Below are 27,930 nucleotides of genomic sequence, written 5' to 3'. Positions count from 1 at the left end.
CGAGACCATCCTGGCTAACACAGTGAAACCCCGCCTCTACTAAAAAATACAAAAAACTAGCCGGGCAAGGTGGCGGGCGCCTGTAGTCCCAGCTACTCGGGAGGCTGAGGCAGGAGAATGGCGTAAACCCGGGGGGCGGAGCTTGCAGTGAGCTGAGATCCGGCCACTGCACTCCAGCCTGGGCGACAGAGCGAGACTCTGTCTCAAAAAAAAAAAAAAAAAAAGAGCTAGAAAATAAAAATACCATTTGTTGACAGCACTACCACAAGACATTAGTAAAAAGCACAGGTAATATGTGATGTAATGTCTGCAGGTAACTATTTCCTAAGACTGAGTATTTTAACGAAGGAAAAAAAAAAATTCGTGAGATTCTGCCATCCTCTGATGATTCCATGTATCTCATTATAAATGGATACAATTATGACGGTTTTGAAACGTCCATTTTTGAGCTTATTAACGTTGCAGCAAAAATAGAATCATTCATTTCTCAAACTGAGAATTAAAGAATATTCTTATGGCCGGACTCGGTGGCTCCCGCCTGTAATCCCAGCACTCTGGGAGGCCGGCGGGTGGATCACCTGACGTCGGGAGTTCGAGACCAGTCTAACCAACATGGTGAGACCCCGTCTCTATTAAAAATACAAAAAATTAACTGGGCGTGGTGGCGCATGCCTGTAATCCCAGCAACTTGGGAGGCTGAGGCAGGAGAATCGCTTGAACCTGGGACGTGGAGGTTGCGGTGCGTCAAGATCACGCAATTACACTCCAGCCTGGGCAACAAGAGCGAAACTCCAGCTCAAAAAAAAAAAAAAAAAAAGATTTATGTTAATGGTAACAAATGGTATAAAATACACAGGCAACAGTATAGGAATTCCAGTTTATTATGGTATCAATATTAAGGCCAAGCGCAGTGGCTCACGCCTGTAATCCCAGCACTTATGGGAGGCCAAGGCGGGAGGATCGCTTGAGTTGGAGGTTACAATGAGCTATGATCACACCACTGCACTTAAGCCTGGACGAGACAGCAGAGACTTTGTGTTTAGAAAACAAAACAAAACAATTTACACACATACACACACACTCCCTAATTCAGCCTACTCAAGCACGATACCAAATAGATGAAGAATATCTAATTAAACGGCCATAAAAAGTTCTAGTTCATGACATGCAAGTTTAAAGAATCAAAATGAGTTACAAGAAAACAAATACAAGCTTTAAGAAGTTGGGGAGAAGATGTGCGAGGATTCGCTTCAGAGATGTGACAGAGAGAGAGAGGAAAGAGGACATTTTCTGGACTGGAGATTCAAGACCGTCTGGTTCAGGCTGCATGTTTTTGCAAAGGCTAAAGCCTTAGTCTGTGAAATAAATTTGTAAAGAGCTCGGAAAACTACATCTCGGACATGGTGTCTTTTCTTCCTGCTGCTTGAAGGTCTTTGCATGTTCTGATCACTAGGGCAGCTGCCGCTATAATTACTGCTTGCTGGGAGTTTTTGTTTACTTGGTAGCTGTGGTGCACCAGGAGAGGCAGAGAAAGAAGAAACAAAAACCTCTGTTACTTGTGACGTTAAGAAGCGGAAAGCAGCCCCGCTTACATCTTCCATGGTCCGTTTTAGCCCAAGGGAAGGTCCTCAGCAGCTCTAACACGTAGCGGAGCACTACCTTCGCGTAGGAGCGCACCCGCCTCGGGGCGGGACCAAGACAAACCCCGCCTCCGAAGCCCAATCCCAGTTCTCCGCCGGCGGACAGGAAGCGGCGGCGGGTCTAGCAGCACGGGAACCGTCCCCCGCGCGCATGCGCGCGCCCCTGAAGCGCCAGGGGGACGGGTAGGGGCGGGAGGTAGGGGCGCGGCTCCGCGTGCCCGTTGGGTGCCCGCGCGTCACGTGGCGAGGAAGGAGGCGGAGGTCCGAGTTTACAGGGAGGGGGGGAGAGAAGAGGGAACGAGCAAGGGAAGGAAAGCGGGGAAGGGAGGAAGGAAACGAACGAGGGGGAGGGAGGTCCCTGTTTTGGAGGAGCTAGGAGCGTTGCCGGCCCCTGAAGTGGAGCGAGAGGGAGGTGCTTCGCCGTTTCTCCTGCCAGGGGAGGTCCCGGCTTCCCGTGGAGGCTCCGGACCAAGCCCCTTCAGCTTCTCCCTCCGGATCGATGTGCTGCTGTTAACCCGTGAGGAGGCGGCGGCAGCGGAAGATGGTGTTGCTGAGAGTGTTAATTCTGCTCCTCTCCTGGGCGGCGGGGATGGGAGGTGAGGCACGACTGCGAGCGCCGGGGGCGCCGCGACCACGGCGGAGCGGCGGCCGGGCCGAGAGGAGCCCAGTCGCGCCTCGCGGCGTGCGCGTCAGTCAGCCCAGCCGGCCAGCGGCGCCACTCTGGCGGGCCGCGCTCCCCGCTCCCTATTGTCCCCCGCGCCCCGACCGCTTTCCCTTCGGTGGCGGGCCGAGGAGGCTCCCAAGCCGCCGGCGAGGCCTTCCCCGCCCCCCACCGCCCTGGCGGCCCGGGAGGCGGGGGTCGCCTTCCAGAGAAGCGAAGTCGGGGCATTCGCGTCGCCTGGCGAGAGCGGTGGAACCCAGGCTGGTGGCTGCATCCCTCCAGTCTGCTCGGCGGGTGCCCGTGCAGGCAGCCGCAGCGGGGCTGGCGGTCTCGCCGTCCTCGTTCAGCGCTCATCCTGCTCACCATTCCTCCCCCAGCCCCTGCCCGGTAGCGGATACCGAAGTCCTCTCCGCCGCCGAGACCCGCCGCGCAGACTCGTGGGAAGTTATGTTGTTTGCGGCTGGGCTCGTGTATTGTTCTTTACCGGGCGCGCGGATCCTGACCGACCCCATTCTGCAGAGGGGCCGCCCGTGGAGTGGCAGCAGTCATCACCCGCGTGTCTGAGACTAGTGGCCTCGGTTCTTCCTGTGTCCTGTGTTTGGAGAGAGATCACAGGAGGGTGTGTTGGTGTTCAGTGAAAACATTCTGTCGCCCAGGGGAAGGGGTTTGGTCGGGAGAAGGGTAAACCATTTGGGGATGTTCTTTGATTTGTAGGCTGGATTGGGTCTCCTAGAGTAGAAGTTCGGTCCCTGGGTGACCCAACTTGAAGTTTCGTTAAACTCTCAGGTGGAGTAGATGTGCAGTGTAGTTAGTGGGTTGTCAGAACGGTGCCCCCTCCCCTCTACAAATGAAAGTTAAATTTGCTAAAAGCATGTCATTTCTTGTTTCGGATTTTGAAGACGACGATTTTTATTTCCGGTGTATCCTACGACCAGCTGCATCATTTTATTCTTGTGTAAAGTGCTTTATTTTAGGTAAGCTTTTTGACTTGCCCCAAAGCAAACTTGAAAACCTCAAAGTGTGCCTAAAAGCAACGAATTGAAAAATTTTGAGGAATGCTTTGGATGAGTGTCTGTAGCCTTTGATAACTTAGAAAATATCTATTTCATGTATTGTTTCTGTTTTTTTCTTTGCCACTTTGACTTATGACTGCAGGGCCAAGTGTGTTTCTGTCCTGTATTCTACCGAGTCCGAGGGTGGTACTGCGTAGGCAGACTTCTGTTATAGTTTGTAGTGTTCGGTTTTTTTGTTACACATTTTGTTTTATTTTTTTCAATCCAAGTCATCAAGCAAGATACACATTTTAGATTCAGATCTGATAATAGATGTTTAGTTTTAAAAAGGATTATGTGCGGGAGACCCCGTTAGAGCCTTTTCATCTGACATTTGTTATTTCTGTTCTAAACGTGGCTTTCAACAAATCATTTTCCTATCTGTTTTCACTTTTTGTGATTAAATTCAGGAGTTAAGACACTTCTCTGTAAGGTAATAAAAAGTAAGACAAACACATGAGGCACTTTACTGAATAGCAGTATAGCAAATGTTCTTTTAAAAATAATGAAAACAGTAAGAAACTGATGTAGTCTTATGTTTGAAGAAAAAACAATTGAATAACATAATGTTTGTGGGTTAAAACCCGTATACAAAAATTTTCTAAACTCAGATTTCCATAGTCCTTTATTGCATTAAGCATTGATTAAAAGCCTAAGTTTTGGTATTTCTGTTAAGCAGAACTTTTTCAAAAAACAGAAGACAAGTTTTATTAGTTTTATTTTAAAATTAATATCAAGATTTTAGCTTTTGGGTACTTGAAGATACTTGTAATTTTATTGTAACTATGAGGTATTTTTATTTACTAATCTGAACTGTTTATGGTCACTTGTAAGATCTTTGTATGATGATTTGTAGACTTCAGCACATTCAAATTGAATGTGTCTTTTAGCATGTGAGAGAAAGGAGAAATTTGTGTAGATTAGAAGTTGTGGCGGAGATTTAACTTAAAGTAGAAATCATTTTCAGGTAGTTAATAAACCCTTTTTGTTGCTTCCACCTCCCCAATTTGTCAGTCGCTGTTGTGTGTGAAAATATTCTTGCTTTGTATATTACTGGGATGGGAAGCTGGAAGGAAGAATTAATGTAGTTAGAATCATAAAACATAAACTTAATGTAGTTAGAATCATAAAACATAAACTTTCCTAATGGTGTCCATTTCCAGCACAGCCTCATCCTATGTTGTAGTTGTAGGAGCATACCATGTTTTTTTATTTTATTTTTTAAATTTAATTGGTGTGTTTGAGAGCACAAAAGGTATTTCAACTGTAGCAGTAAATCCCATAATATTTTGGTTTGATGAAATCATACACGAAATGAACTTGAGTATAATATGTCTCTTATATTTAAAAATCTGGTGTAAGTGCTTAGCTTTGTACAGTATGCTCAATAGAAATAAGTTTTCTGGAAACTCGACCAGAGCTTTAAAGGTAGTAGAGCTGAAGCAGTTAAACCTTCTCTTACTCTGACTCGGAATCTACCAGCAAATAAGAGTTTAATGAAAGAGACAGGCTAATTTTGTCTTTATCCTTAAGGATCTCTGACTCTTCATCTTTTTTAAAACTTCAGTTTGAGTCCAGTTAACTCCATCATCTTTTTAAAAATTTGTTTTATTTATTTATTTTGAAAAGTAGTGACAGGGTCTTAATATGTTGCCCAGGCTGTTCTCAAACTCCTGGAGCCTAGCGACTCACCTACCTTGGCCTCCCAAAGTGCTGGGATTGCAGGCATGAGCCACCCCGACTGGGCAATTCCTTCTCTTGTTAAGACATTTTTCTTAACAAGAAAAATTTACATATTACATATTACTAGTAATTTACATATTTCTAGGATGGGAAGCTGCAAGGAAGAATTAAAGTGTTTAGAATTATAAAACATAAGCTTTCCTAATGGTGCCCGTTTCCGGCACAGTCCCATCCTATGTTGTAGTTGCAGGAGGATACCATTGCCTACATTAACAGTATTTTCTGTGTGTATGTATACAGCCTCTCCCAGCAGGCATGGCAGGCACTTCTCTGATGTGCTTTTAATAACTTGTTTAAGACCTTCAAGGATGTGTATTATCTGATCTCTTTAAAATTTTTCTAAGGACCTTAAGAATTTTGGGGGGTAGGGTGAATGGAACGTTTCTGTGATGCCTTTTGTGTATCTGAATACTGTGTTAGGAGTTTCACTTTTCAACAGTTATGAGAGAGGGGTGATATGCAGTTGAAGAAACAGACTTGAAAATACAATTCTTCTAGCATCATCCACCACTTATTTAGACATTCAAACTCAAGCTGGTTTGACCTTAAACCCTAATAAGCTTTTTTATCCATTGCCCCCTCATGCGTTTTTGAAAGTGGCTTTCATACATTAGCTCAAAGGTGGCCACTGGACTAAACTACCTTAGAGGTATTTTTTATTTGCATTGACTTTAAGTTTGAACTAATGATTAACATTGGGATATTTCTCAATGAAATTGGGAAAAATTGGGATATTTCTCATTGAAATTCATGGATTTCTGGATTTTAGGGGAAGACTTGGAAATCCAGGTACTAGGGGGCTATATTCCTATTGTCCAGAGCTGAGCAGTAGGGCAGTAGCCACCCTCTTTAAACTGGGCATGTGCGTACCCGTTACTGCAGTTCCCATCATTCCTGATGATACATCTGGCCTTTTTCACTCATTTTTGTTACCTGCCTGGGTGCTGTGGGTATGTTGTTCACATCTCTGCCTCAGCTTTATCTTGTATAGCTACCTCCAACTTTTAAAAAATGTTTGACTGTGACCTCTTACTCAACTTTTAATGTTTTTTTGCAATGTTTTTTCTGTAGTCTTAAAAATTGGTTTAAAAAGAACATGGCATACACCATACTTTTTATTCAGCATTAGGTTATTAGATTTTTTTTTTAAAAAAAACCCTATTTTTATAATAGTAACAATTTGAAGGTCTTTAAGATAGAATGATTGTTAGTCTCTCCACATGTCTTTATCTAAATGAGTAAATAAGAAACTGTTTCTTTTTCTACTGGGATGAGAACCACAGAAAAAATTAGTTGAGGGTCATATTAATAAAAACCAATTTAAGAGTAGGATACAAACATAAACTCTGCTTTTGAAATTAAGACAATGAAATGGAGGAGCAATAACTTCAGCAGTTAGCTACATTTTCCTAACATTGTTGGGAGATCACAGGTTCAGATATGAGATGGTGTCCATATAACAAACTCTGGGAATACACTTTTTTTTTGAGACAGAATATCGCTCTGTTGTCCAGGCTGGAGTGCAGTGGCCCTATCTTGGCTCACTGCAACCTCCGCCTCCCGGGTTCAAGTGATTCTTCTGCCTCAGCCTCCAGAGTAGCTAGGACTACAGGCATGCGCCTCCAGGCCTGGCTAATTTTTGTATTTTTATTAGAGACCGGGTTTCACCATATTGGCCAGGCTGGTCTCAAACTCCTGACCTCAGGTAATCTGCCCGCCTTGGCCTCCCAAAGTGCTGGGATTACAGACGTGAGCCACTGCGCCTGGCCGGGAATACACTTGTACATTTTTTGTGTGTTTCTTTTTGTTGTTGTTGTTGTTGGTCTTGGTTAGAGATGAGGTCTCACTAGGTTGCCCAAGCTGGTCTTGAACTCTTGGCTTTAAGCAATTCTCCAACCCTGGCCTCCCAAAGTGCTGGGGTTACAGGCCAGTTTTGGGTGTATCTGGTGGAAGTTTTTCTAAAATATAGAAAATTTACTATAGACACATTTATCTCCTTAAAATGGACTGAATTTAATCTTAAATGATTAAAGTTTAATTGGGAGAAGAGTTGTTATTCTGGGTTCTATTGTAGTTTCTGTTTTTACTTTTTCCAGAAATGATTGAAATGGCCTGGTAGTTTATTATTTTATTATTCTAGATGATTGTGCATTTTATTCTTGGATCTAGTTGTAGCAGTATTTCCAACTTTTTGGTTAGATTTCTTTGCTTTCTTGTAAATCTTGAAGATGTCACCTTCTAATTAGTTGTTTCTAGTACGTTTTGTGTAGGAAAACTAAATGATTATACTTAACAAACACGCTTGCACGTGAAATGAAATAAGTAAGTTCTAAATCTTCTATGGAATAAAGTACATGGGCTTTAGGTAGTTTTTTCTTTCTCTCTGCCCCCCACCCCTAACCCTCACCTTTCAATATGTATAGCTTGGCTTTGTAGAGTTTAGCATTGAGGTTGCCTGGCTCCTAACTTTCTAAACAGTTGGAATGATGTGGTACTAGTGTGTTTTGCTAGTTACAGTTAAGCAGGGAAGAGTGGAGAGAAAAAACTGATGAATAACCAGGAAGGTACAGCAAATAAAATGTATACTCATTTGGTTGCAGAAAGATTATGTCCTAGAGCTAAATCATGAGTACTCTGGTTTTATACTAATATACTAGATTATTGGTATTAAACATACTTTAAAATGTCCAACTATAATATTCTCTACAAGAGTAGAAATTGTGAATTAAGAAAGAGTATTGACTGGATGTGGTGGCTCATGCCTGTAATCCCAGCACTTTGGGAGGCCGAGGCAGGCAGATCACCTGAGAGGTCAGGAGTTCGAGACAAGCCTGTCCAACATGGCAAAACCGCCTCTCTACTAAAAATACAAAAAATTAGCTGGGCGTGGTGGCGGGCGCCTGTAATCCCAGCTACTCAGGAAGCTGAGGCAGGAGAATCGCTTGAACCTGGGAGGCGGAGGTTGCAGTGAGCTGGGATTGCACCACTGCACTCCAGCCTGGGCAACAAGAGTGAAACTCCATCTCAAAAAAAAAAAAAGGATTTTATTTAAAGGAAATTCGGTGAAAGGTAGATGACAGAGGCTCATGGTATTGTGCTTGTTTCTAGTAAGTAGCTGTGTTACAGTAACTGTGTTACCATTTTGGTGATTTTTACATTTGTATAAAGTTAAATTTCTTGTCTGTCTTTAATTGTATTACATTATAATGGTTAGAAAAAAAAATTTTCTGAAGTTGAGGCATAGTTTTGGAAGCGTCTAGCTTAAAATATGGTCCATGTGGAGTACCAAAAATGTAGTTTGTGTGGAGAAGGTTGAAGGCAAGGGCAGTCATTGGCCACTGCTGCCAACACTAAGTTTCAGTGAGAGGCCTATGTGAGATAAATTGTGGGTAGGAAAGGCTGTGGACAGAAAAACACATAGTGATTTCACATCTGAACCTCCCCAAGCCCAAAATCACAGGGTCCAGCCTTCCTAATTGTGGGAATGATTTGCGTTTTGTTTGATTTTTACATGGGCAGCTCTATGTGATGTGCTGGGGTAAAGAGCCCCAGGTTTTTGTTGTTGTTTTGTTTGTTTTTGAGACAAGGTCTCATTCTGTTGCCCGGGCTGGAGTACAGTGGTGGGATGTCAGCTCACTGCAGCCTTGACTTCTCCAGCTCAAGCGATTCTCCAACCTCAGCCTCTCCATAGCTGGGACCACAGGCACGCGCCACCATGCCTGGTTAATTTTTTGATTTTTTTGTAGAGATGAGGTCTCACAGTGTTGTCCAGGCTGTGTTGTTCTTTTCTAAAGGAGTAATTGATTTTATTAATGATCGTTAATGATCTTCCAAGCAACCCTAAAAAGTCTGCTTGTTCTGAACAAAAATCTAGTAGTGATAATTCTAACTAGTCTAGCTGTTGATTTTTTTTTTGTTTGTTTGTTTGTTTTTTGAGACGGAGTCTCGCTCTGTCGCCCAGGCTGGAGTGCAGTGGCGCGATCTCGGCTCACTGCAAGCTCCGCCTCCTGGGTTTACGCCATTCTCCTGCCTCAGCCTCCTGAGTAGCTGGGACTACAGGCGCCCGCCACCGCGCCCGGCTAATTTTTTGTATTTTTAGTAGAGACGGGGTTTCACCGTGGTCTCGATCTCCTGACCTTGTGATCCACCCGCCTCGGCCTCCCAAAGTGCTGGGATTACAGGCATGAGCCACCGCGCCCGGCCGCTGTTGATTTTTATATTAGGAAAAAGGAAGTAATGTTAAGGATAAGTGGAAAACCTATGATAATCCTACCACTTGGATTCCTGTAAGGGCATCCAAAAATCTTCATATTGTCCAGCAGTATGAAGATTTTGCCTTAGTATCACGATAGCCATTTCCAGCTAGTTTGCAGGAAATAGCAATCCTGAGAATATTTCTCAGGGAGTGTAGTCTCCCTTTGATGCTGAGTGAATTCGTTTTGAAGCTACTACAGATGCTTCTTGACTCATTGATAAGTTGAAAATACCGTAAGTCGAAAGTGTATTTAATGTTGGCAACAGAGATGATGGTTCAACTTAGTATTTTTCGACTTTATGATGGTGAGAAAGTGATACGCGTGCAGTAGAAACTGTAACCCCATTGTAAGTTTTAGGGAGCTCTCCTCCACTTAATGATGGGATTATGTCACAATAAACCCATCATAAGGTTGAAAAATATGAATCATAGTAAGTTGGGTAACATATGTACGGTCCACTTGTACTACTCCAAGTAAACAATGTGAGATGTATACAGTGAGAACTTTGTTGTTTAGTCACCAGGATTTATTGTGTGTCTATGACTGTTACGAGTCATGAAGCCACAGTATTGAGTGAGAAGAAAAGTAAAAAATACTGAGTTTGTTGGAGTAAATGAAATGCCAACATATAAATATATACTTCTAATTATGTATTGTAGTTGCACCTGAAATGAGGATTTGTTAAGCTTAAGGGACATGAGCAATTGGGGAAGGCTTTTTGAGGTAGAAGAGAATGGCATATAAGATGCTTGTAGGTTTACTTGCACGGAATTGATAGTCTGTGTCAGGAAATCAGGAGAATTGCTAACTGGGCCATGATAATCAGGACTCTGATTATTCTAGGCCACGATAACCGTGAGATAGAATATTATGGAATGTTGGTTGGAGTCCCTGTTGAAGAGTTAGGTTATGATTGACAAATTGGGTGATTGAGTCTTGGATTAGAATGATTGTAGAAATAAGTAAGGATAGAACAAGAAATGACATGGAAGAAAAACTGATAAAACTGGGCAAATGTTTAATGTGAAAGTAACCAAACTTATAGAGGGCTCACTCTGTTGAATGTAAATATTAGGCTGTTTCATTGGAGGGAGTGTGATTTTATAAAACTTTGAAGACCTCAGTCTTTGAAGTTGAAAATGTCTTAGGATTTTGAGTCTGGATAGAAGCTTATAGATTGGGATGGGTGTCAGAGTCTGGGATTTTATCTTATTTGCATGCTAATACTTGGAAACTGGATAAAACTTTGCACAGATCTTAAATCTCTGGCTAGTTATTTGGGAAGCAGTGCTTTAGGTAGTTGGGTTATAGAAGTTTAGTGAATTTGGAGTGGAGATAGAGATTAGTTTAAAGATATACTAACACTGTTTTTTCTTATTTAAGTTGGAATTAGGCTATTCAGTTCAAAAATATGATTGACTCTTGATTTCATGTGAACTGTGAACTTCTGTTTCTGAGACAAATAGGGGAAAATAATGTGATCTTTGCATTTTAGGCAAATGTACATATATGATTTATGGAGCAGAATTTACTTTCCATCTGTTTTTGCTTGTATTGATGGTGACAGGACACAGATATACATACATTTGAACTTTGAATTTAGCTTTCAAATGATCTTTGCATTTTAGGCAAATTTGCGTTAAGTGATTTGTGGAGCAGAATTTGCTTTCCATCTGTTTTTGCTTGTATTGATGATGGCAGGACACACATATACATAGATTTGAACTTTGAATTTAGCTTTCAAAAGAACACATAGAATTCTCTGTGAATTGATGGGATATTAATTTACTATCCCTTTTCCTAGGAATTAAGTGAGATAATTTGTAAAAGTGCTAAAGACTTTAAAGTACTATGTAAATATTATTAAAATTATGTCATTTCCAGACCTACTTTCATTTGAGATCTATCAATTACAAAATACAGATGGATAAAATTTATTTTTAGTAGTTGGAATATTAGAACATCATTACCAAACATTAGAAAATAGAATTAAAGAAAATCCAGAATTCCTCCTCCAACACAATTTTATCGCTTTTTAATATTAATCATGTAATCTTTTAAAATACTTATGGGTTTATATTATAGTATTTGTGTAGTTCTGTATACATTTAAAAAACTAATGTGTAGTTGATGGCTGGGTGTGGTGGCTCATGTCTGTGATCCCAGCACTTTGGGAAACTAAGCTGGAAGGATCAGTTGAGGTCAGGAGTCTGAGACCAGCCTGGTTAATATAGCAAGACTCTATCTCTATGCCAATAATAATAATAATAATAATAAAATAAAATAAGTAAAATTAAATAGAAGAAAAACCTAATGTGTAGTTAAAACGTGTATATATGCAAAGCAGACATTGAGATATTTATAAGTAGTAAAAAATGAAATCATGTCATTCCTGTTTATACCGTATTTTTTCTATTTTATGGATATTGCTGTTGTTTTTTTCTTCCCACCCTAGAGACAGAGTCTCGCTCTGATGTCCAGGCTGGAATGCAGTGGTGCAATCTTAGCTAACTGCAGCCTCCGCCTGCTGGGTTTAAGTGATTTTTGTGCCTCAACCTCCGAGTAGTTGGGACTACAGGCGTGTGCCACCAGGCCTTTCTCATTTTTGTATTTTAAGTAGAGATAGGGTTTCACCATGTTGGCCAGGCTGGCCTTGAGCTCTAGACCTCAAGTGATTCTCTTGCTTTAGCCTCCCAAAGTTTTGGGATTACATGGGTGAGCCAGCGTGCCGACTTTGATATTGCTGTTCTTTATTTCAAGCTTTATAGTTAAGTTACTGATCTGTGTCTTTACTAGAAGGGGAATGTTAAGAGGGAAGTAACTGCTTGGTAAGTGGACTGCACTTCTCGATATATGTTATGTACCCGTTTTCATTCAGCAGATACTGGCATTAGTGAAGCAGCCTTCATAGTACTGGCTGTCAGCTATATTACGGAAATAGTCTTGTTACATGAAACTGAATGTCATAATGATTTTTGTTGAAATTGGAGTATTGCTGTAGTAAAATCAGAAAGTGACCTCCTCCAATTAGTACAGTATATTATCAGAACCCTCAAATGTGTATTATAAAGGTTAGGTATTCTAATCTAGCATAATGGAGAGGACAGTTTTGTTGACAGCTTTGGAGATGGATTGGCACTGATGCTTATAAATTGGTTCAGAAATCAGAATTTAATTTTGGTGAGAATTTATAAAATTTAAGAATTTATACATTTTCCTGGTAGCCCATAAATTCACTTGTATCCATCCAGTCATAGAAATCTCTTAGTAACTCCATGCTCCTTAGGAACAGCAGGCCATTTAGTAAGGAGGAGCTCTTTTTCTTTAGTGTAGAGCACACTTTAGCATGGTGGTTCTCAACTAGGAGGCAGAGGTGGATGTTTTGGGATATCTTATGGGAGAAGGGTGAGTTAATGACAATGGGTTTAATGTGAAATGGAGCGAGTGGGACAGATGTATATCAAAAGTGGGGTGCTGGCTATGTGAGTATGAACGTGATGTAGGTAGATTGAAAGTCATACTCTGTTACTGTCTGTACTTCTATCTTATTAGAAATTGTATGAAAGATTCAATATAACCCACAGGTTCAGAAAAAGGAATAAAAAAAGATTGTATAAAAGAGTTTCAAATCAGCATAGAAATCTTATGTACACATTTCAATCTTTTGATTTTTAAATTGTATTTCATAAGTTAGTGGTAGAAATTTAATACATTCAATAGATTTTAATCATTCGTGTTTTCTGCCCTTTGTGTATAATTTATAAAAGAGCTACTTTGACTTCTGAGCCAGCTTGTGTTATTTTTACTTCTTAGAGACTAGCTGATTTCAAAAAGTGGGTGTGTAGAAATATACTTTTAATTGTAGACACTCCCTCCTATCTTGTACTTTAACTTGTAACTGTTAGGTGTAGCTGTTTGCTTCTGGTAGTTGATTTGGCTGGTTTCTAGTGAAAAAATAGATTCTGGCTTAAGTTTGAAGTCACATTGTAGAAGTAGCTTTTCAAAGAGTGCATTAAAGGCACTTAAATATATTACTGAAATATAGGGCATGATAGTTCCTGGAAGCCTACCTTTGTCATACAGGAGAACAGTTTTGTTAGTGGTATTTTGTGCCTGAAGATCTGAGTGAATATGTATATCAAATAAAGGAAGCATTGGTCAACACAGTGTGATGCCTGTGACATGTAGTTGATGACTCAGTAGGAAGGAAATATATTTTTACGTTGGGGAAAAATGCTGTTGGTACCTAATTTTGAAATTATACAAGTGAAAAGTCTGTTGAAAACAAGTTGATTACAAGTAATTTTTTCGAGGAATGCAAATATGCCATGCTTAGCTTACTCTTACATTCTCTCATTTATTGTAATTGAGTTTTTCTGTAAATAGGAAGATCTGTAATATCAACACATTATTGCAGATTTTCTTCTCCCATTCTTAAGATTGTACAATCAACTTTTTGTGTATATATAGGAAAACACTTGCCTGTTATATGATATTTCTGTCTCACACCAAGGTGGTGATGTTGACCCACCATCAGAGAGTTATTCTTTGTTTTTTCTCCTGATGTTAATGAAATTTTCATTCTGTATTTTTTCACCCAATTCTTTAATTTAGATTGGAACAGAATATTGTAAGTTTTGGGTTCAAGGATTGGGAAGTTAGCTTTTGCTTAGAAGGGTACTTGGGAAGTAAGATGCTACCTACCCATGGAATATGGAAAAAAATCATAATGGCTGGCATTTGTTGGGGTACTTAATGCCCGGCACTGTTGTTAGGTCGTTTTGTGTATCATGTATTAGCTCAGTCTTCACAGCATCTCTATGAGATAGGTGTTGTTATTTTCATTTTATAAATGAGAGAGAAGGATCAAGGAGGGTTACTTATCCAGAGTCAGGAAAGTCAAATAGTAGTTATCAATTGAGGGAAGCCAGTATTTGAATATACTCAGTCTGGCTCCAGAATCCCTCCTCTTATATACTATACTGTCTCCAAGAAACATACCCCAGGCTTTAAAAAGTTTAGTATACTGGGATGATTTATCATTCTTAGATCTTGCCTTTACATGTAGGCTAATTTTACACTCAAAGCATAATTTAGGTTCTTTGTACTTAGAGTATTTGAACCATTTGCCTTTTAGTCAGTGAGGTTCTTTATAGAAGGTATTTTATTTTTTGGATGTGAAAAAATGTTTACAGTTGAGGGGAGAAAAGCACCTTACAGAAAGAACATGCATAAAACCATTTCAGTTTTGTCATAGATAAATGTATATGTAATCATTTTTAGAGAACAGATACCAACTTTCTGGGTAGTAAGATTCATAATGCACTTCTGTGATTAGGAAAAATAATTTTTTAAAAGGCAGATTAGTAAATACCAGTATCCTGGCGACCTCGAGAAAAGTTAAGGAAGATAAAAATACTGTTCTCAAATTGTAAACAGTTCTCCTAAGCTCTCCTGTGACAAGGAAGCCAAGTTGTGTTTTTTCTATTTCTTAGAACCTGCTGGTCATTTTTCTACCACTCTTGCATGTGATTTTTTTTGTATTACTTAGTTTTCCCCCTTCAAAAAAACCCAAAAAATTAGAGATGGGGTCTTACTGTGTTGCCCAGACTGGTCTTGAACTCCCAAGCTAAAGTGATCTTCCTAAACAATCACTTTCGACTTCCCGAAGTGCTAGGATTGCATAAATTTTGATAAAGAATCTGTTTTCTCTATCTCGTAGATCCAACCTAGTTATTCTTCTGGCAATTTTACATATAGGCTTTGTTCAATATACCGTGTTTCTTTTTTTTTTTAATTCTTGAAAATGTTTATACTTTCTAAAAGGTTGAGGGTATACTAGTAATTAATATTTGTATGCCTTTCACCTAAATTTATGAATGGTTACCTTTTACCACATTTACTCTCTTTTTAATAATATATTCTTTTTTCCCCTCTGTTTGATTTGAAAATAAGTTGTACTCTAAACACTTCAGTGTGCTTGCCTTTCATAAAAGTAAGGACATTGTGCTACATAACTAAGGAGATTTTTTTCTTAAGTGTGGAGATGTTCAACTTTCCCATGGGGCTTATAAGTATTAGGTACCATGTGGCTGTAGTATATGCTTTGTAGTATATGCTTTTCAAATTTCCCATGGGGCTTTTAAGTATTAGGTATCATGTGACTGTAATATATGCTAGCTTTCTGGCAACTAAAACAGAGAACGAGAAAGTAAAATGCTGTTGGTGCGCTTTTCTGTGTAGGTAAAATAAAAGAAGAGAAGGGAGAAGATGTTGACTTTGCAGAGTAACCATCCTGTAGGGTGGAGCTATTTTATGTAGGAATAATATCTCAGTAACATAACCTTGAGGTTATTGCATCATTATGGCTTCTTCTGGTGAAGATGTTAATAAGGATAAACCTGGCTTAAGAAGAACACGTTAAAGTAGGAGGAAAATTAATCATCCTTCAAATAGAAAGATATTTAGTAAGATATAATTACCTAGAAACTGTCCTTAGTGGAAGCTGTCATTTTCCGTTGGTGTCAGATTAGTAAAATTTTATTGTCCTCTAGGTTAAATGTATTTTGTTTTCATCATTGTCAGGTAACATCTATTTATCCACTGTTAAAGTGTTTATGTGAAAATGACTTTTTTAAGTACAGTTGAACCTCTGTATGTGTGAGTTTCATATTCATGGATTCAACCAACCACAAATGAAAAAATTCAAAAAATAAAATTGGGTCTGTACTGAACATGTACAGAGTTTTTTTCTTGTTATTCCCTAAACAACACAGTACAACAACTATTTATATAGGATTTAGATTGTATTATGTATTATAAGTAATCTCGAGATTATTTAAAATATACAAGGTATGTGCATAGGTTGTATGCACATACCACATCATTTTGTCAGAGATTTGAACGTCCATGGATTTTGATATCTGTGGGAGGTCCTTGAACCAACCCCCCAGGGATACCAAGGGACAATTGTATTCTATTCTTTATCAGGGAGATAAAATTAGGAATTAAGATTGGCATTCTTTGAGTACTTCCTTTTTGTTCATTTTGTCCTGCGTGGGTAAAATATCTAATAGTGATGAAAGAACCTGGACTGGGACAGTCTAGCAAGTAGTAAGGATCAGGATAGAGTAGATGATAAGGAATCGGAGTAAACGATTAGGCAGCTTGGAACTAGGGAATCAGGAAGATCTATAACAATGAGAGATTCCCAGATACAAAGGTGAGTGGGTCAGAGGCCGAGCTCTTTTCAGATAGAGGTGGGTGAATAGTTAACATGTTTCGGTGAGATTTGATGATACCGCATGCTCTATCTATACTTTTTGAGCTCTTGACTGATTGCTAAAGTTTAGAAATAAATCTCAGTTGATAGGTCCAGTCTCTGCATGTGGGAACAGGCAATTTTGTGGTGTCTGACTGAGGTAAGCAGTACAAGGGTTGAAGATGAGTCAGGGCTCCTGTGGAGTAAACCATGCCCATTGCAATCACTAGCTGTGGAAATCAAGGGTATACATACATACATACATACATATGTATATATATATGTTTTTTTTTTCTGTCTATAAAAAGTATATTCTTTAGTATTGCATTACTTGTTTTCCCCATCTTAGAGGTAGACGTCAGTTTAGTTTTTGAAGGCTTTTTGCCATGTGCTGTATTTTGATAATATTTTTTTCTTTTCAGTTTTTTTTTTTTTTTCCCCAGACAGCGTCTCACTTTATCACCCAGGCTGGAGTGCAGTGGCACAATCTTGGCTCACTGCGGCCTTAACTTCCCAGGTTCAAGCAATCCTCCCACCTCAGCCCCCCAAGTAGCCGGGACTACAAGTACATGCCACCATGCCCGGCTGATTTTTGTATTTGTTGTTGAGATGGGGTTTCGCCATCTTGCCCAGGCTGTCTTTACAGTTTTTTCAGTCATATCAGAAATATGGTGACTTACCTTATTTATGATGAAGGTAATTTGACTCATCGTAGATTATCATGAAATCATTGAAATAAAAATTGAGTTCTTGGCACAGCCTCCTATTTGCTCTGTGACATTGGGTTTGTTACATATCACTCAGACCTCAGTTTTCTTTAAAATGGGCTAATAGTTCTCACTTGATTGGGTGGTTTAAGTGAAAAAAATGTAGAGCAATACAGAGCCTGGCAAATAGCAAGTGCTTGATACATTTTAATTATCATGACATCCAATTCATAAGCATTGTTGTTTAATTTAGGTAAACAAGAAATTGATGTAATCAGGATATTTTTCTATACATGGTAAGATTTCAGGGTACATTTAAAAAATTAGGATACTGTAAAAAATAAAATAGGCATATATAGTTTGGAATTTTTAATTTTTCCCCTTTAAATATATGAAATGTGAAACTTAAAAAGTCATTTAAAAATGTTTTTTAGTGAGGTGTTAATGTGAATTTGAGTATATTGAATTTCTAAAATAAGAATGAGAAGCAACAGCCTTAGTGTAATAATACATATATATATATAATGTAATGAAAAACCAAAGATACTCTATTAAAGTCAGGGACAAAGTAAATATGCCCACACTCTTTGTTATTCAGCATGGTTTGGTAGTCCTAGTTAGTGTAGTAAGTTAAAAAAAAAAAAAAGATAAAATTATAAGTAGATGAATAAAAGATGTAAATGTGCAAAGCAGAACCAATAAAAGGCCAGGAAAGAAAATAAAGTATATTTTTGGAATTTTGCCTGCAAAATTTAGGGGCTCATGAATCCCCTAGAGAGGTTGTGCAGTTTCTCCCTTGGTATCCATGGGGATTGGTTCCATGAATGATCAAGTCCCTTATATAAAAAGGTATAGTATTTGCATATAACCTATGTACATCCTTTCCTGTACTTTATTTTTGTTTTAAAGGGTTAAACAATAAGGCCTTATCTGCAGAAATCAGGACAGAATGAGGCAGGCAGTTCCGGGATTGGCTGATTCGGAAGCTGGCTAGACAAATCCATCTCAGCTACCATATGGAGAGCCAACATTGTCCACGAAAAAGGGGGACCTCTGGAAATACACAGCAGACCCCAGCCCAGGTCTTTTGGGCAAGAGCTGGGTCATTTCCACACTGAAACCACTCTGAGGGAGGGGGTGAAGAACCACCACGTTCTGTTCACTCACCTAGTTGTAGGTAATCTCTACATTGTGGATGGACAGAGCGGTTCAACTTGTGGCTGACAGCTCCTACTCAAAGGTCACTGTCAGCTCTTCTCTTTTATGATCACGCTGTGTTGAACAATGAGATAGCACCTTCCATGCACTCTTTTTTTTCTTTTTTTTGAGACGGAGTCTCGCTCTGTCGCCCCAGACTGGAGTGCAGTGGCACAATCTCCACTCACTGTAAGCTCCACCTCCTGGGTTCACGCCATTCTCCTGCCTCAGCCCCTGAGTACCTGGGACTACAGGCACCCGCTACCACGCCCGGCTACTTCCATGCACTCTTAAGGCCTCTCTCCAGTGTGAACTCCAATGCCTAATGAGGTTAGGCTTTGACTGATTGCTTTTTTTTTTTTTTTTTTTTTTTTTTTGAGACGGAGTCTCGCTCTGTCGCCCAGGCTGGAGTGCAGTGGCCGGATCACAGCTCACTGCAAGCTCCGCCTCCCGGGTTCACGCCATTCTCCTGCCTCAGCCTCCCGAGTAGCTGGGACTACAGGCGCCCGCCACCTCGCCCGGCTAGTTTTTTGTATTTTTTAGTAGAGACGGAGTTTCACCGGGTTAGCCAGGATGGTCTCGATCTCCTGACCTCATGATCCGCCCGTCTCGGCCTCCCAAAGTGCTGGGATTACAGGCTTGAGCCACTGCGCCCGGCCGACTGATTGCTTTTTTACATCCGCTACACTTCTACATTTATAAGACCTTTCTCTGTGTGAACTTTCATGTGCTAAGCAAGGTGGAAGTTTCTGCTTCTCCATATTTCCTGCATACATAAGGCCTTGTTCCATCACGAATTCTCTTATATGCTATAAGATAGGAATTGTGGCTGAAGAATTTTCCACATTTACAACACTTAGAAGTCTCTTTTCCAGTGTGAACTTTCTGGTGTTCAGCAAATGTGTCTTTATAGATAAAAAGACTTGCCACATGATCTGTAGTCATAAGACCTTTCTCCACTATGAATTCTCTGCTGCTGAACAAGATAGGATTTTCTGATAAAGGATTTATGACATTAAGCTCACTCTTTTTTTTTTTTTTTTTTCTTGGAGGCGAAGTCTTGCTCTGTTGCCCAGGCTGGAGTGCGACAGCACCATCTCGTCTCACTGCAACCTCCGCCTTCCCCGGTTCACGCGATTCTCCTGCCTCAGCCTCTCTAGTAGCTGGGACTACAGGTGTGTGCCACCACGCCTGGCTAATTTTTGTATTTTTAGTAGAGACGGGGTTTCACCATGTTGGCCAGGCTGGTCTTGAACCCCTGACATTAGGTGATCTGCCCGCCTCAGCCTCCCAAAGTGCTGGAATTACAGGCGTGAGCCACTGTGCCTGGCCTTAAGCTCATTCTTTGTATGAGCTTTAGAGTATGAGGTTTGGAGGTGGAGTCAAAGAATTTCCCGCAATCACTGCATTTATAAGGTATTTCTTTGCTGTGAATTCTTTTCTGTACTGTAAAGTAGGAGCTGTGACTAAAGGTTTTCTCACATTCACCACACTCCTAAGGCTTTACTCCATCGTGGATTTTCTGTTGCTGAACAAGTGTATCTTTGCAGTTGAAGGCTTTCACACACTCACTGCACTGCAGTCCCTTTGTCCAATGAGAAAGGCCTCCCTACTCTCAGTACTTTGGTGTGACTTTTTCCCCGTTGGGAGGGGCCTGGTGCTTGAAAACTTCAAAGCTATTCAAGAAGTATTTCCCACCCTTCCTGCTAGTGAAAACCTTCTTTGACATGTAGGATCTGCAGATCTTCACAAACACCAGGCTCTTTTGCTTCTAGAAGATTTCTGTCTATTGCCTCTGGATCTGGTCTAGGTTACAATGAACCAGAAGTCTCTACCTCATGACTCACACATGTGTGGTTGCTACTCAGAGGATGTTCCCCTTGTCCAGCAAGATGGAAAAACATCTTTCAAGACCAGGCTGCACATGTCATGGGGTGGGCTTTCTGACCTGCCTCAGGGGTTCTCACCTGTGACACTCTGAAAGAAACACCCTGCTTGGAAGGTGCATATTCATTCTCCACTCCATACCAACTACCTTGGGTGGAGTTACGTCACGGTGCTTGTTGTCTTCTGAGCCTCACTGCAAAATGCCCTCTCATACTTTAATTTTAATATTTTTATTTTTTTGAGACAGGGTCTCGCTCTCTCACCCAGGCTGGAGTGCAGTGGTGTGATTACGGCTAACCTCAGCCTCTACTTCCTGGGCTCAGGTAATGCTCCCACCTCAGCCTCTTGAGCAGCTGGGACTACAAGTGTGTGCCACCACACCTGGCTAACTTGTTGTATTTTTGTTGTTGTTGTTGAGACAGGGCTTTGCTGTGTTGCCCGGGGTGGTCTTTAACTCCTGGGTTTAAGCGATCTGCCCGCCTCGGCCCCCCAGAGTGTTAGGATTACAGGTGTGAGCCACTGCACCTGGCCCCTCCCATATACTTTGAACCATCTCCAGATTTCTTGTAATACCTAATATAATACCAGCACTTCATTTGTGTGGATTCAGCATAGTGCTTGGTGCACAGCAAATTCAGGTTTTGCCTTTTGGAACTTTGTGGAATTTTTTTCCCCTTCAATATTTTGAATCCAGTTGGTTGAATCCACTAATGTGGAACCCGTGAATACAGAGGACTGACTATATCAGTGAGGGTTTTCCAGAGAGAAAGAACCAACTGGATATGTATATCTACAGATAGATACATGAGAGAGGATTTATTAGGGGAACTGGCTTGTGCGATTATAGAGACTGAGAAGTCCCATGATAGGCAGTCTGCAAGCTGGAGACCCTAGGATGCTGGTAGTATGGCTCATTTTAGTCTTGATGTCTGGGAACCAGGGAAGCTGATATTTTAACTCTGTCTGAGGCTGAAGGCCGTAGAGGCTGGAGCCCTGATGTCCAAGGGGAAAGAGAGGGAGAATTTTCTTTTCCCCTACCTTTTTGTTTTTTCCTGGCCTCTAGCCAATTGGATGGTGCCTGCCCACATTGCAGGTGGATTTTCCCCAGTCAGCCCACCACTCCACACGCCAGTCTTCACTGGAAGCACCCTCAGAGACACATCCAGAAATAATGCTTTACCAGCTCTCTAGGTCTTCCTTTATCTAGTCAAGTTGACACCTAAAATTAACTACCAGGTTAATTAACTACCAGGTTCGTGGATTTCAGGTATTCCTCTTGTAGAGGGAAAAAAGGTGAATTATAACCAAAGGTGGATGAATCTAAGTGTTTAAGTGACTTACCAAAGATTTGATACCTCTTCTGTAACATTTTGTAATACTTGGCTTATTCAACTCTGCTGTTGTGTGAAAGTAGAGATAGAAAATATGTAAATGAATGAGCATAGCAGTGTTGTAAAAACAGGTGGCCAGCTGGAACTGGCCTTTGGACAACAGTTTGCCAACCCTTGTTCTACATTATTTGGAAACTTTTTCTACTCAGTACAATGCCTGAGACGTCAGTAGAGGTATTTTTTGCTTAAATGATAGCTCCATGAAGCAAGTGTGTAGAAAAAAAGAGGTATTAGCTGAGTATCCTTATTTGAAATACTTGGGACCAAAAGTGTTTTGGATCTTTAAATTTTCAGATTTTGGGAATATTTGCATTATGCTTACCATTTCCTAATGTGAGAATCTAAAATGCTTCAATGAGGTTTTTTTTTTTGTTTTTGTTTTTTGTGACTGAGCCTCGTTCTGTTGCTTAGGCTGGAGTGCAGTGGCACGGTCTCGGCTCACTGCAACCTCTGCCTCCTGGGTTCAAGGGATTCTCCTGCCTCAGCCTTCTGTGTAGCTGGGATTACAGGGGTGTGCCACAACTCCTGGCTAATTTTGTATTTTTACTAGAAAAGGCGTTTCGCGATGTTGGCCAGGCTGTCTTGAACTCCTGACCTCAAGTGATCCACCTGCCTTGGCCTCCCAAAGTGCTGGGATTACAAACTTGAGCCTCTGCGCCTGGCTGAGCATTTCTTTTGAGCATCATGTCGGAGCTAAAAAAATTTTAGATTTTGGAACATTTTGGATTTCAGATTTTTGGATACTCAACCTGTATAGCTGCTGGTAGAAGTCAGGGAATTTCTGAGTGAAGAAAGGTTACAGTGCCTCTCAATCTTGAATGTGCATACAGATCATTCTGGGGTAGTCTGGGGTAGAGCCTGAGTCACTTGTGCGGTCAGTAGATCTGCGGGGAGCCTAAGATTCAGCATTGCTAGCACTTTTCCTGGAGATACCTATGCTGTTAGTAGCTGAAACACAGTTTGAATTAACAAGGTTCTGTGTTCAGAAAATTGCAAAATGCTAGACACGGAAAAAGATTTAATTGGATAAAGACGTAAACATCCATAAACATAATTTCCAGTCTCAGTGGTAATAGTTGAAAGAACTTGTTAGTTGAACACATGATGAGTAGTACGCCTCCATATTTTCTTTTCTTTCTTTTTTTAAAACATAGAGACAGTGTCTTGCTATGTTGCCCAGGCTGGTTTCAAACTCCTGGGCTCAAGCAATTCTTCTGCCTCAGCCTCCCAAAGTGCTGGGATTACATGTGTGAGCCACTACACATGGCTCATATTTTCTTTTACTTTAGCTTCAGTTTTGAGTTGGACCTTCTGGTCTTCTAAGTAGTTCTTGAAAATGGTTTAGTTGCTCTTTTCTCAATGGATATTTTGCCTTGATGTTGGTTTCCCCCAGTGTTCTTTTAAGACCTGTAGTCACCGGTTGTCATTTAATCTTTTATTTCCCCATCTCTTACTACTTATGTCCTATTAGCAAACTACAGTTATGTAGAAATATTAATACCGAATCATTACAGGCTGCTTAGTATTGGAAGTAAGTAGAATGTTAACTTCATTTATTTTACTGAGAAGATAAGTTGAAATATTTTGAATTGTCTTTTTGATTTGTCTTTGTTTTTGATCCTGGCCCCTTTTAAAAAATTTTATAACTTAGAGAAATTTTGTAACTTTTGTAACTTTTATAAATTTTCTATCTTAGGAAAAAGGTAGGAAGGTCAGAAACCCATATACCTATCACTTTGAAGCGACATTTTTCTTTTTTCTTAAAAATAGAGATGGAATCTCATTATGTTGCCTAGGCTGGTCTCGAATGACTCACCTTAAACTGTCCTCCTTGGCCTCCCAAAATGCTGGGCTTAAAGGTGTGAGCCACCATACCTGGCCTCAATATTTTTATTAAAAAAAAAATCTAGTCAGCTTTTTTGAGATATAGTTTACATACAATAAAATTCAACAGTTTTTTAAGTGTACAAATTTATGAATTTTGAGAAATGTATTTACTTGTATAACTACCTCCATAATCATAGAACATTTCTATCAATCCAAAAAGCTCCCTGGACTATTTGCAGTCAATTCAGAATACTTTTTTTTTTTTTTTTTTTTTTTGGAGACGGAGTCTTACTCTGTCGCCCAGGCTGGAGTGCAGTGGCCGGATCTCAGCTCACTGCAAACGCCATTCTCCTGCCTCAGCCTCCCGAGTAGCTGGGACTACAGGCGCCCACCACCTCGCCCGGCTAGTTTTTTGTATTTTTTAGTAGAGACGGGGTTTCACTGTGTTAGCCAGGATGGTCTCGATCTCCTGACCTCGTGATCCACCCGTCTCGGCCTCCCAAAGTGCTGGGATTACAGGCTTGAGCCATCGCGCCCGGCCAATTCAGAATACTTTCTAATTTCCTTTTGATTTCTTCTTTGACCCATGAACTACTTAGAATTGTAAATTCCTAATATTTGGGGATTTTCTGCATATCTGTTACTGACTTAATTCTACTGTAGTCAGAAAACATACTCTTAGATTTTAGTCTTTTAAAATGTATGGAAACATGCTTTGTGGCCTAGGATTAAGGTCTATCTTTGTGACTGTTCCATGTGCCCTTAAAAAGAAATATATTCTATCTATCCAGTCAAGTTCTTTGTGTTTAAGTTTTTAGTAATCTTACTGATTTTTTTTGTCTACTTGTTCAGAAAGGAGTGGTATGATTTCCAACTCTAGTTACAGAGTCTACTTTTTTCTGTTCTATCAACTTTTTCTTCACATACTTTGAAGCTCTGTTATGTACATACATCTTTAGGCTTGTTATGTTCTCTTCTTGAATTATGAAATGTCCCTCTTTATCCCTTATAATTTTTTTGTTTTGTTTTGAAGTTTGCTTTTTCAGCTATTATTATAGCCACTCCAGCTTTCTTTGGATTAGGGTTTGGATGTTATATATTTCCCCATCCTTTTTACTTTAACTCATCTTTATTTTTGTGTCTGTTAGCATATATTAACATTTCCCTTTTTAAAAAAATAACAAGGCTGGCGTGTCATCTCATGCCTGTAATCCCAGAACTTTAGGAGGCCAAGCCAGTAGGATTACTTAATACCAGGTGTTCAAGACCAGCCTAGGCAACATAGTGAGTCCCCATTTCTACAAAAAATAAAAAAGATTAGCCAGACTGGGCACGGTGGCTCACACCTGTAATCCCATCACTTTGGGAGGCCGAGGTGGGTGGATCACCTTAGGTCAGGAGTCTGAGACCAACCTGGCCAACCTGGTGAAGTCTCTACTAAAAATACAAAAATTAGCTGGGCGTGGTGGTGCATGCCTGTAATCCCAGCTACTGGGGAGGCTTAGGCAGGAGAATCACTTGAACCTGGGAGTGGGAGATTGCAGTAAGCCGAGATCGCGCCATTGCACTGCAGCCTGGGCAACAAGCAAAACGCCGTTTCCGGAAAAAAAAAAAAAAAAAAAGATTAGCCAGGCATGGCGTGGTGGTGCACCAGTTTCCAGTTACTTGGAAGGCTAAGGTGACAGGGCTGCTTGAACCTAGGAGGTGGTGGGTACAATGAGCTATAATCATGTCACTACATTCCAGCCTGGGCAATGAGTAAGACCCTGTCTCTTAAAAAACAAACAAACAAAAATATATATAAAGACAGCTTTTGCCTTTTAATTGTTACGTTATATCATTTACTTTCCCTTCTGCGTCCCCTTCCCTTCCCCTTCTCCTTTTCCTTTCCTTTCCTTTCTTTTGGAGATGGGGGTCTCTCTCTGTTTTCCAGGCTGGAATGCAGTGGTCATTCACAAATGTTATCATAGTGCATTGCAGCACCAAACTCTTAGGCTCAAGCAATCCTCCCACCTCATTATCCTGAGTTGCTGGGACCACAGGTGCATACTACTGTACTCAGCTAGATCATTTACTTTTAATGTGATTATTCATATGGCTGAGTTTTAAACTATCATCTTTCTATTTGTTTTCTATTCCATCTGTGCATAGTTCTTTTTCCTGCATTTCTCAGGAGTAATATACTTTTTTTTTGTTTCTCTTTTGTTTTTGGAAACTGAGTCTCGCTCTGTCACCCAGGCTGGAGTGCAGTGGCGCGATCTCGGCTCACTGCAACCTCTGCCTCCTGGGTTTAAGCGATTCTCATGCCTTAGCCTCCTGAGTAGCTGGGATTACAGGCACCCGCCACCATGCCCTGCTAATTTTTGTATTTTTAATAGAGACGGGGTTTCACATGTTGGCTAGGCTGGTCTCGAACTCCTCACTTCAAGTGATCCACCCGCCTCGACCTCCCAATACATACTTAAAAATGATTCAGTTTTATCTCTGCTATTGGCTTTATGATATACTTGTTTTGTTTTGTTTTGTTTTGTTTGTTTGTTTGTTTTTTGAGGTGGAGTCTCGCTCTGTCACCCAGGCTGGAGTGCAGTGGTGCCATCCCGGCTCACTGCAAGCTCCGCCTCCCGGGTTCATTCCATTCTCCTGCCTCAGCCTCCCTAGTAGCTGGGACTACAGGCTCCCGCCACCCAGCTAATTTTTTGTATTTTTCGTAGAGACGGGGTTTCACGGTGTTAGCCAGGATGGTCTCAATTTCCTGACCTCGTGATCAGCCCGCCTCGGCTTCCCAAAGTGCTGGGATTACAGGCGTGAGCCACCGCGCCTGGCACCTGTTGTATTTTTTAAAGGTTGTTCAGAGTGTATAATAGCTTAACTTATCACTGTATACTTTCAAATATTATTTCACTTCTTATAGAGTGTATGTACACTGCATTTCTCCTCTGTTTTGTGCTGTTATTGTTACACATTTTAATTCTGTGTGTCATAAATTCCACAGTAGATTGTGTTTTAAAAAATATATTCACTTAACTTTAAAAGAGATTAAAAATGAGAAAAAGAAATCCTTTTTATTTTCTTATATATTCATTATTTCTGTCACTATTATTTGCATCAATGTAGATTTCCATTTGGTATTATTCCTTCTGTCTGAAAAACTTTATCATTTCTATTAATGGAGGCTACTAGTGATGCATTGGAAGCTTTGAAACCCAAAAGGGCTTTGTTTTACCTCCTCTTCCCACCTTCATTTGTGAAAGTTATTTTCACTGGCTATAGAATCTTAGGTTGATAAAGTTATTTTTTTCTTGTAGTACTTTAAATATGTTGCTCCATTTTCTTCTGACTTAACATAGAGTGTGCTGTCAGTTTTATCTTTGTCCCTCTGTTTATAAAATGTGTCTTTTTTTCTGGCTTCATTGGTGCTTACCTACCCACAAATGATTTTAAGATTTTTTTCTCTCTAGTTTTTAGTCATTAGCTTATGACATGCCTTTATGTGGTTTTTATTTATTTATATTTTTAATTTTAATTTTAATTTTTGAGACAGGGTCTCACTTTGTTGCTGAGGCTGTTGTGATCATAGTTTGCTGCAACCTCGGACTCCTGGGCTCAAGCAAACCTCCTGCCTCAGCCTCCTGAGTAGCTGGGATTACAGGTGTGCAATAAAAATGCTTGGCTAAGTTTTACTTTTTTTTTTTTTTGTAGAGACAAGGTCTTGCTATATTGCCCAGCTGATCTTGAACTTCTTGGCCTTGAAGAATCCTCCTGACTTAGCCTCCCAAAGTGCTGGGACTGCAGGCATGCACTACCACGCCTGACTAGTTTTCTTTTATTTTTCATATTCGTGTAATAAATACTTTTTATTTGTTTGTTTGTTTGTTTATTTTTGAGACAGGGTCTTGCTCTGTTGCCCAGGCTGGAGTGTGGTGGCACGATCATAGCTCACTGCAGCTTTGACTTCCTGGGCTTCAAGCAATCCTCCCACCTCAGCCTCTCGAGTAGCTGGGACTGTAGGCATGTGCCACTCTGCCCAGCTAATTTTTGTATTTTTTAGTAGAGTTGAACTCCTGGGCTCAAGCAGTCCACCTGCTTTGGCCTCCCAAAGTGCTGGGATTATAGGTGTGAACCACCGTGCCCAGCCTCTGTGGCTAATTTCACTCCACTAGTAAGGTGTTATTTTTCTGAGGACTGTAGCAATGCTCCATGCATCACAAGGTCTTCTCTAGACGGTAGGAATATGAACATTGCCCAGCCCTTGTGTGAGCTTTGAGGATTGTTTTGCTTCCTTCTGCTGGTGGTTCATTTTTTCTGAGG

The 27,930-nt window shown here is 40.5% G+C and overlaps 1 protein-coding gene across 1 annotated transcript in view; it reads left to right on the top strand.

Annotated features, from left to right (window-relative positions):
* Positions 1-1,750: 1,750 nt before the first annotated feature.
* ADAM10 (ADAM metallopeptidase domain 10) overlaps positions 1,751-27,930 on the top strand; it is a 159,415-nt gene continuing 133,235 nt past the window's right edge. Inside the window, exon 1 of the mRNA XM_050796813.1 lies at positions 1,751-2,236. Coding sequence (XP_050652770.1) covers positions 2,182-2,236 — 55 coding nt within the window. The 5' untranslated portion in view covers positions 1,751-2,181. The remainder of the gene's footprint in view (positions 2,237-27,930) is intronic.

The sequence above is a fragment of the Macaca thibetana genome, chromosome 7 (genome assembly GCF_024542745.1).
Source record: "Macaca thibetana thibetana isolate TM-01 chromosome 7, ASM2454274v1, whole genome shotgun sequence".
Taxonomy (NCBI): Eukaryota; Metazoa; Chordata; class Mammalia; order Primates; family Cercopithecidae; genus Macaca; species Macaca thibetana.
The sequence above is the reverse complement of the archived record's forward strand: the minus strand, read 5'-3'. Positions and strand labels throughout refer to the sequence as shown.